Raw genomic sequence first — 9490 nt, forward strand, 5'->3', positions numbered from 1 at the left:
ACAGGGTTACACTAGTCCAGGGGTCGGCAACCCGCGGCCCTCGAGCCGCATGCGGCCCTTTAAGCCCTCTGCTCTGGCTCCCTTGAGCTTAAACAAAAATAAGAAGGAAATAAAATAAAAGTATTTGTAGGACTATTTATATTTTGTTGCATGGTTGAAAATGTTTCGTATCTTGTATTTTGAGGTGATATTGTGACACATAAATAAAAAACAAAACGGTTTTAATTAAGTAAACTAAAATATGCGTCACATCCTGCTACGGTCCCGCGCCGGCGCCTTTTCCTGCGGGTGAATAACCTGACCCCCGGCTCGATGAGCGAACTATGGATAAATCAAAGAAAAGTACCAGAGGAACACAGGATTTAATTCTGCGTGGACATAGTTATATGCTTTCACAGCAAACGATGCTGGTTTACCGGTCTGTTTGATATGTAGAGAGAAGTTGTCAAAGGTGGTGCAGCCTTTACATATCGAGGAACAACACGGGAGAGGAAGACAGCTGACGATCTTCAGTCATAATTCAATGGGGTATGTTATTTATTTCAGAAAACACTTTTTGTTATATTCCATGGAATGCTCTTAACACCCCGATAGCAATGAATATATTAAATGCTTTGACAATAAATACATACACAAATTAATCTCTGGAAGCCGTAGCGCTGTAAAAAGCACGACCAATCATCTGAGCTGACCCGGCTAAAATAACTGGATGGCCTACCTGCCTGTCAGCCTTCCATCTGTGCACAAATTTATCTCGTGCCCTCATTGATGATGCGCGTTCGTGTGTGTTGGAGGAGGGGCTCTGTAAGGAAGTCTGAAGGAAGAGGCAGATTTTTCCTGGTTGTGTATTTTCAAATTCTAGCGCACTCAAGCTGGTTTCTCCTTACCTACCCCACCGTTAACTCTTTTTAGGGTGGAGCTATATGTTTTATTTATTTCAAAGTGGGCACATTTTAATTATATATTTGTTTCCTTCAAATGCGCAAAGGACTCCCCAACTGCTGTGTTTAATTTATTTTAAAGTAGGCCTGTGTATTATTTTTAATTCTCCTTATAGGAGTTCTTTGTTTCTTATTAGAGGTTAACAGTTTTATATAACGTAATAAATAGCCTAATACATGCAAAAAAAATGTAGTTTTTGTCTGATATAACAATAAATAGAACTTTATTAGCTATCAAGCTATGAAATATGTTTTGCGGCTCCAGACAATTTTCTTTTTTGGAAAAAGGAGCAAAATGGCTCCTTTGGTCAAAAAGGTTGCAGACCCCTGCACTAGTCGTTTCAGGCGTCGTCTGTGTATGCATATATGGCAAAGCATCTCTAAAGCACTTTCGTTGTTGTTTTTTGTTTTCTTTTTGCATGAAGCCAACGGATCCTGAAGAGCACGTCATCAAGGAAATGGTGATTGGAATCCTTTCAGTCGTTGAAGATGTGAAGGAACCTCTTCCAGCTTCCTACATCGATGTCGCCCTCGTGATCGAGGAAAGGATAGTCATACGTCACCTTGGTGATGTACCCAATGCTTTTGTGAATCTGATGGGATTGCAGTACATGCTGAACTTTGACTATCCAAAAGACTTGAAATACACCTTTGAAGTGATTCAGCGCCTGTTCATGGGAATTGGGTTGGACTCGTGCACTCCCAGGGTCCACTCTCTAAAGAATAAATTGCTCAGTTAGAGAGATGGCCTCGGAAGATGTCTCTGCATCTGTCCCAAATGATACATCTTCATTTTTTTTGTCATTTGTCCACTGTTCTAAGAGGAAAATAAATGACTCTGCGGGTCACACCAGTTTGTTTTCATTTTCTATTGCTCCATTTGGAGGAAGTGTCTGAGAGACACTAGTGTGTATTTTATGTCGTACAGCAACCATGAAAAGAGTGGATATTTCAGTACTGTTAGAATGTTTTGATGTTCTGACTGACAGTTAAAGTGCCTGTGACACGAACCCAACAACTTTTGTGCAATGAAATAGTGGGCTACTAGTAATCTCGAACCGTCAGTTTAAAAAAGAAAAAGCGATACCGTTCTGATAAATATCACTAATTTCGAACATCGCGGGAAAATTCTTTCGACTCATTTTGAGGTTTTGGGGGAAGCCGGAAGTGACGTCAATGCGGGAACGCTTCACTGTGCGGCGAGAGATCCAAACACGGACAAAGTGTGTTGTCATACGTAAGAATGGTTCGACGATGCGTTGTGTCTGGGTGTTCCAATACAGCAAATGACGAAGTAAACATCAGCATCCATAGCTTTCCCACAGATGTCAAGCGTCAGCGCACATGGGAGAAAAACGTGCAAAACACAAGGGCCAAATGGTCTGTGAAGAACCCCCGAACGACCTACATATGCAGTGCCCACTTTCTGCCCGATGATTTCGAGGAAGGGCCTATATTGATGGTTAGAAGTGGGATAGATGTAACGCGAAAACGGATTCTGAAGCCGTCAGCAGTGCCTACTCTCTTTCCCACGCCGTTGCAAATCCGTGAAGGAACCGGAGACTTTGCCACCGCCACCCCCCCAGCAAAACGCCACAGAAGTGCCTACTTCGAGAAACGAGAGAAAACTCAGGTAAAAACAAATACTTTGGCCGCGATTCAGTTTAGCAATCGTGTAATTTTAATAATTCATGATGTAATAATTGTAATGTAAATGTCACCCTTGTGCTTGTAGGTTTTGGATTTTCTCCTAAAGCCACTGTTTACAGCTGATGGTGCATCAGCTGCACATACTTCAACTGCATGCAGTGATGCATCAGATAATCCCATGCAAGAGACGCCAGGCACTATGACCTCTGCTTGCCAAACTGATCCAGTAAAGGAGAAGAAAAAGCCACAGAGGAGCAAAGGGGTTCAAACTAAGCCGCGAGAAAAGACAACAGGTCAGTTATTATTATCAGTCATTATCAGTTACAAAATTAAGTGCATATGTGTGTCCAGTAGTCTGCATTGTACAATCCCTCTGCGCTATGATGCCTCATCGAGAAGCAAGTTATATTAATTCTGTTCCTGTCCCTCTATTATAATACCACCTACATGATATGATTTTCTTGGTGCAGGCAAGGTCTTATAATGGAGGGACCACTCACCAGTGTAATCCAATTATGCATATACATATATACTGCAAAGCATATAAAGTTTATAAATCAAAGGAAGATGAATTTGGCAATGCATAGGATGTATGTATTAAATACCGAGTCAAAATAACGGTTTTGGGAGGGAGGGGGTATGTAGATGATAACATAATTCAATAGCAACATTTCCATCTCATAAAATCGTACATGTACATGTATCACAGCATGTCAAGTTTGGCGGGACATTTATATTGAACTATTAGGCGAAATATACGTGGACCCTGGAAAATAAGCCTAAAATGCAAGTGGCTTCATTTTCCAAAATAAGTCACACTCTAGTACTTTCCATATAATTTGCACATGCTTGTATTGCTGTAAACTGGACTGTCTATTACCTTCTTGCAAAATATTACTGGTATGGTTTGATGATTGGTTTTTCATATCATAATTCATATTTGGAAATCTCTTTTCAGGGACTCCAATAGAGAGGAAGCTGTTCCAAGACACTGGCAGTCAATGCAACATAATTCCCACCCCAAAGAAAGAGGTATCACCTCCACCATTATCAGCATCTCCATCTCCACCTTCATCACCAGGATATGATCCACCTTCGTCCCCCCACCTTTCATCATCAGAAGATGACTACCAGAAGAACAGTGAGCCGGATATGGATGAGCCTGTCACACCCATCCACAAGGAGAAGAAGTTTATTGTCTTCATGACTTGCCTCACGAGGTTGCTCAGCTGGTGCCACTGCCCCGACTGTGGTTCAGTTGACATCTCCACATGCCACAATGTCATTGGCTCATTCTTAGTCATTACGTTGTCATGTGCATCTTGCTTCAAGAAAGTGACATGGAACAGCCAACCCTACATCGGCAGCACACCAGCGGGCAACATTCTCTTGTCCGCTTCAATTTTGTTGGGAGGTGCCACTGCAGGAAAGGTTCTGCGGGTTATGAGAACCATGGCATTGGCGACCATATCATCACGGACATATTTCCGGCACCAGAGAAGTGTTTTGTTGCCAGTTGTCCAGCGAGTATGGAACATGAGACAGACATTCTTGCTTGGCACATTTCAGGCAGAGGGAAGGGACCTGGTCCTTGGAGGTGATGGCCGGGCCGATAGCCCGGGACATAGTGCAAAGTTTGGGAGTTACACCATGTTGGAGCTGCAAGCCAATGTAGTAATAGATATTCAGCTAGTTCAGGTGGGTTACCAGTATCTGAAGAAGTTTATGAGTAGGTTTGAAATCACTTGACTGATATATTTTGTATATGCAAAACACTGATATTAAGTGTATTTTTTAAATATCTATTATTACATTTGTTGACATTTTTGCAAATCATTAGCCAATGGTGTGGCCAATTCAAACCAGCTGCATTGGACATATGGACAAAATAGATATAGAATAAAACCACAGCTAGGTTTGCATAATTGTTTTTCTCGTGGTTTCCAATTATTCTATTTACAAAATGGATTATTACATATTAAACCTGTTATCTATTACATTTACTGCAGGTCTAAGTGTAGTTATATTTGCATTGTATACATTTGTCTAATACCTATGTATCTGTTTTCTGCTGTTTTAGAGCAATGAATGTGGTGGTAGCTACCATATGGAGAAAACTGGGTTGGAGCGCTCCCTGGCACATCTTGAGTGGCAGGGACTTGAAGTTGGCACGATGGTCACCGACCGACACCGGCAAATAGCCAAGTGGCTCAGAGAGACCTATCCCCACATTGAGCACCTCTATGATATCAGGCATGTAGCAAAAGTTTTGTGTCAGCATTTGACATTTGACTAAGTGACATATACCTCGCTTGAGTAAATGTTTGTTAGTATGTTTAGCACTTGGCTCTCTGGGCTCTCTTATATGTGATGGAATTCTTAACACACAGATATGATATAAATGTAGACACATGTAGGACTATAAATGCAATCATGTAATTATTTTGTGGCTTGGTTATGTATTTGTAAAATAGATAAATATTTACTTTCTACATTTTATTTGCAGATACTGAACCTGATAAGTAGTCTAGTGACTAGTCTATACAGCTGTGCTAAGTTTATGAACATATTGATGTCCTTTAGATTTAAACTATTTATTTAATGCAAACATCTGTTTGTGACTATATATTTCTAGGATTTTCCAAAAAACTGCTTGCGGCATCCAATGAGCGGGAGTGTCAGGTGCTTCGCCCATGGATAAAGAGTGTGAGCAAGCATATGTACTGGTGTGCGGTGTCGACCCCTTCTGGTGAAGGAGCCCAGATTGTTGCGAAATGGGAGTCGGTTGTGTCTCATGTACAGAACGTACACACAGGCCATGGAGACCTATTCCCATCATGCATCCATGGCAGGCTGGAGGGGAGGGAGTCCCACAAGAAATGGCTACACATTTTAAGTTACTGATAATGGATCAATGTAATCACTTGCCAGTAATCAGTAACAATTCTTTGTGCTGTCCCAAAACAGAAATTTTAGGGACCAAAGAAAATAAATATGAGGGATTTTTTTCTGTTAGGTTATATAGGATCAAAGGTATCCAAAATGGCAAACAGTCGTATTAAAACAGGTTCTTGTATTTAAATACAACCTCATCATTTTGCAGTGGTATGTAAATATGATATACTGTATGCAAGTTTCCATAGGGTAAACTTTTAAAAATCTTTTTCAGCATCCAAGGCAGCAGTCAAATTGGAGACGCTGGTGTGCAACAAAACCCTGTGTAAAGACATTTTGAAGCTATCTGGGGGCTCCCAAACATCAGCAGTGGAGGGATTCCATAGCCTCCTTATCCAGTTTGCGCCGAAGATGTATGTCTTCTCTTACACAGGAATGCTTTGTCGGTAAGTTTATCACCATTGATCCGGCTTGCAGTGTTTTAAAAATAACCATGAGGTCTACCAATAATACATATTTTATATGAAGTAGCCCTTGAAAATCTTCATTGACAAGAGGCTGGATTGAAATATGGAAGTATTTTGCAAATGTATGTTAAATTCTTTTTTAAAAGTAACACAGGTACACATGCTTATAACAATTGTAAAAACAAATCAGGAAGCCCCCCCCTCCCAGTTTGTGTGAATCCCAGTAATAAACAAATATTAACACATAATTATGCTCCAATTCTTATTGCAGGATACTGATTGCAGCCCTCCACTTCAATGAAAATGCCAACCGGGTGCAAGGCGTGACAAAGACTGGGGAAGCCATGTATAGCATCAAGTACCCAAAGGGTAGAAAGGGAGCAGCAGTGCTTCGCAAAGTGTTGGAAAGTCCAACCTATGGTGAGTGAAATTTGTAATAATATAATAAAGAAAAAGTAAAGACAACATGATGTGGTTGCCATGCACATTGTATCAGTGACATTCTGTAACATACAACCTTGTAACATTACCAATTCCTTCCTCAGACAGAGATAATTAATTAAGGCATTTGTGCATTTAGTAAGGTTTGCACAGTGATGGGCATGACTATTGTGAAGTCACGCAAGAATCAATTACAAAATTGCAACAGCATGTCTTGAACTATTTCAATTGGCACTTGCAGAATATGCCCAAGAACTCCTGGCAGAAGTAGTGAAGGAGTGCACAGACAAGGACTATGTTGAGGCAGAGTTCGCAGTGGAACCAGTGAATGTGCCACCCCCACTCTGTGCCGAGTTCCCACATCCCGAGAAAGCAGACCTTGTGAAGCAACACCTAAGCCGCTTCAAAAAATAAATTAGGTTCATCAGGTTCTGGCTGTGGCTCTTGAAATCCCTGGTAGTTGGGTGATGGGAAGGTATCACGGATCTTCACCACGACACAGGCAGGCAGAGGTACCCTGATTTGCTTGCCGAGGTATCCCCAGCACCATCGTACCAATTGGCGGTAGGCAGTGTAGCGTCGACGTCTGTAGGGAAAACATAGGGAGAGTGAGTTATTAGCTTTAATATGCATCATACATTACCAAATGTAAGATGTTCATATCTGTAAAATAGTTTTGTGATGTGTGTTACGTGCCGTAGTGGGTGCTGGTGTTTGTGTGTGTGTGTGTGTCTCTCTCTCTCCCTGATTGTCTCCAGGTGCAGCCTCTCCCCCAGGTGCTCCCAATCACTAATCAGGACCTCCATAAAGGACCTGAGGAAGGCTGCAGTGGCCCGCTCCCCTTCTCCTCTGGCTGCATGTGTGCAGCATGGTCGCTGTGTCTCTGTGTGAGGCCTAGTTTAATGTGTGTGTTGCTCATTGTTAGGAGATGTTCTCCAGTGTACCTTGTTTAATGTAGTCACTTTCTGAGTTGTTATAAATAATAATAATATATATAAAGTTGTTATAGTTTAGTTTGCAAGTTGGCTGGTGAGCCCTTTCTCTTTGTTTAATTAAAAGTCCATCTTGTGGCTTCACAAACCGGTTTCCTCTCCTTTTTCTCTTGCCCGGTTGTTTTTGTGTTTTTTTTACTTCTCTTTGGTTCCCCTAGTCCAGTAGGGAACGTAACATGTGGCAAATCTAATAAGTACTATGGCAAATGCTCACAAAAATTACAGTGAAATATGTCTGTTACCACTTGAAGTAGTAATGTTTCAGTGGGCAAGCTAAAATATGTAGTGGTATTGTCATCAGTGTACATGGTCGCCTACTTGCATCAATATGGTATGAACAGTGTATAGTGTTTGCACATCAGAAGTTTAATTTGTTGTCAGAATATACATACTCGTGTGGAGATTTGTTGAGGTGGCCATGGTTCTGCTTGTAGTATGAATAGGCCACGTCCAGCACATATTCATTTAGGCAGACTGCCTCAAATCCAGGGTGCTGTGTGATGCAGGTTCCCCCATGGTTGCCATTGAGTGCCTGGACCTTTGCCAGCTCTCTGCAGCATACACACTCCTGTGCTGTTTCCAGGTTGTCTGCTCTGCAGCATCCACATGTGCACCTTGAAAACAACAGTTGTATTTTTAGAAATGCTGCATGAATTGTAATAAACATCAGTAAAATGTGGTATATATTGTGTGTGATAAAAATCATTGTAAACATGATTCATCACATATTTGCTGTTTGTAATCTACCACATCTTTATTTTATTAACATGCATTAATTAATAGGAAGCCAACAATTAATTGTTGCCTAATGGAATATATTTTACTCCAGAAGCTATAGATTTTCAGGGGAAATATAATTATTATGCACAATTTGTAGACCACTCCATTCAACACCATTGGCTCCGTAAATAAAATAGTTTACAAACCATTCCACATTGTTCAGGCATTGTAGATCGAGAGTTATCTGGCGATCGTCGGGCGGGTTGTCATCTCCACTGTCCGACTCGGAGTTCGTTTCACCCGATTCAGAGGCATATGGTTCGAATCGGTAGGGCATATAGCCAATATCGTCTAAAATGTCATCATGAGTATCACTTTCCGATCCTTCAGCCTCATATGAGCTCTCAGACACGTTCAAAATTAAACTGTCATCGCTGTCTGAGCTTGCTGCTGCTTCCGCCATCGTGCGTTTACATGCAGATGCTGGGATCCTGAACGGTGCAGCTGGAGCGTTGTGCCCGCATTGACGTCACCCATAATTTGGCGGGAGTTGAAGAATCTCCGACAAGATCCAGGAAATTGTCAACATTGAAGGGCAGATTAATGGTTATCAAAGTACAAATATCCAAAATCAGTTCAGTAACAGTTTTCAAGGGGACAATATTTACTCAAATTGATGGGTTTGGATGATGGGCCAAAATCGTGTCACAGGCACTTTAAGTTAAGAGAGATACAATTTTCTATGTATGTTTTACTGCATTTTACTGCAGCAACCCTGAACACTTACTCCTCAGAATGGACTCTGTTTAACAAGTCACTCAATTACAGTTGTATCTATGGGACAGTGTAATTTCAGTTTTTGAGCAGCCCAGAGCAAAAACAATGGTGTGTTAGAGGGTGTTTTTTGTTTGGTCTACATGTTCCAAGTAAGGTCTTTATGATATGTTGACATCCATTGACACACTTATTTGAATTAAAAAGCAACACTGAACAGTTAATGAGTGTGTGGGTTGGAGTTCTTCATTTCTTCAGTTATTGATATTGTAATAACAGTCCTGATTTAAATGTCTTTTCAGCTATTTTTTCATGTGTTAATATAATTTAGACTAAGCTAGTTGTCGTGTTGATTTATAGTATAACTTTGTAGCTATTAGTTTGCTTGTTAAGTAAGCCTGGTAACTTAACTTGGTACTAGAAGTTGAACAAACACAGTTGTACATGTTGAGCCAACTTGATAAACACATTTTTAAGAACTCAATCAAATAAGTTTAACCAATATCTTCTTAAGTTATGTTAACTAATATTTTCTAGTCCAAATAACTTGACACATGAAGTTGTGTCAACAGACTACAAGTTGTATCAACTAATGTATTGAAGTGTAATA

At 40.7% G+C, this 9490-nt stretch overlaps 3 protein-coding genes across 15 annotated transcripts in view; all 3 read left to right on the plus strand.

Moving 5' to 3' along the window:
- LOC307042702 (uncharacterized protein) overlaps nucleotides 1-1681 on the plus strand; it is a gene marked incomplete at its 3' end in the record, with an annotated part of 57005 nt that extends 55324 nt beyond the window's left edge. For all 13 annotated transcript variants that reach the window (XM_079686732.1, XM_079686738.1, XM_079686733.1 and 10 more), the window contains one exon: nucleotides 1367-1681. In XM_079686732.1, the coding sequence (XP_079542858.1) occupies nucleotides 1367-1681 (315 nt within the window). The remainder of the gene's footprint in view (nucleotides 1-1366) is intronic.
- Nucleotides 1682-2181: 500 nt separating this feature from the next.
- Nucleotides 2182-4887, plus strand: LOC307019066 (uncharacterized protein; the record flags this gene model as incomplete). Its single annotated transcript, XM_079649686.1, has 4 exons — nucleotides 2182-2574; nucleotides 2677-2884; nucleotides 3550-4289; nucleotides 4672-4887. The coding sequence occupies exons 1-4, from the start codon at nucleotides 2185-2187 to the stop codon at nucleotides 4885-4887; spliced, it is 1554 nt and encodes a 517-aa protein (XP_079505812.1). The 5' UTR covers nucleotides 2182-2184.
- Nucleotides 4888-5741: 854 nt separating this feature from the next.
- LOC307047674 (uncharacterized protein) lies at nucleotides 5742-9104 on the plus strand. Its single transcript, XM_079694780.1, has 3 exons — nucleotides 5742-5932; nucleotides 6225-6373; nucleotides 6636-9104. The coding sequence occupies exons 1-3, from the start codon at nucleotides 5898-5900 to the stop codon at nucleotides 6806-6808; spliced, it is 357 nt and encodes a 118-aa protein (XP_079550906.1). The 5' UTR covers nucleotides 5742-5897; the 3' UTR covers nucleotides 6809-9104.
- Nucleotides 9105-9490: the final 386 nt, after the last annotated feature.

This window comes from Notothenia rossii, assembly GCF_949606895.1.
Source record: "Notothenia rossii genome assembly, chromosome: 1".
NCBI lineage: Eukaryota > Metazoa > Chordata > Actinopteri > Perciformes > Nototheniidae > Notothenia > Notothenia rossii.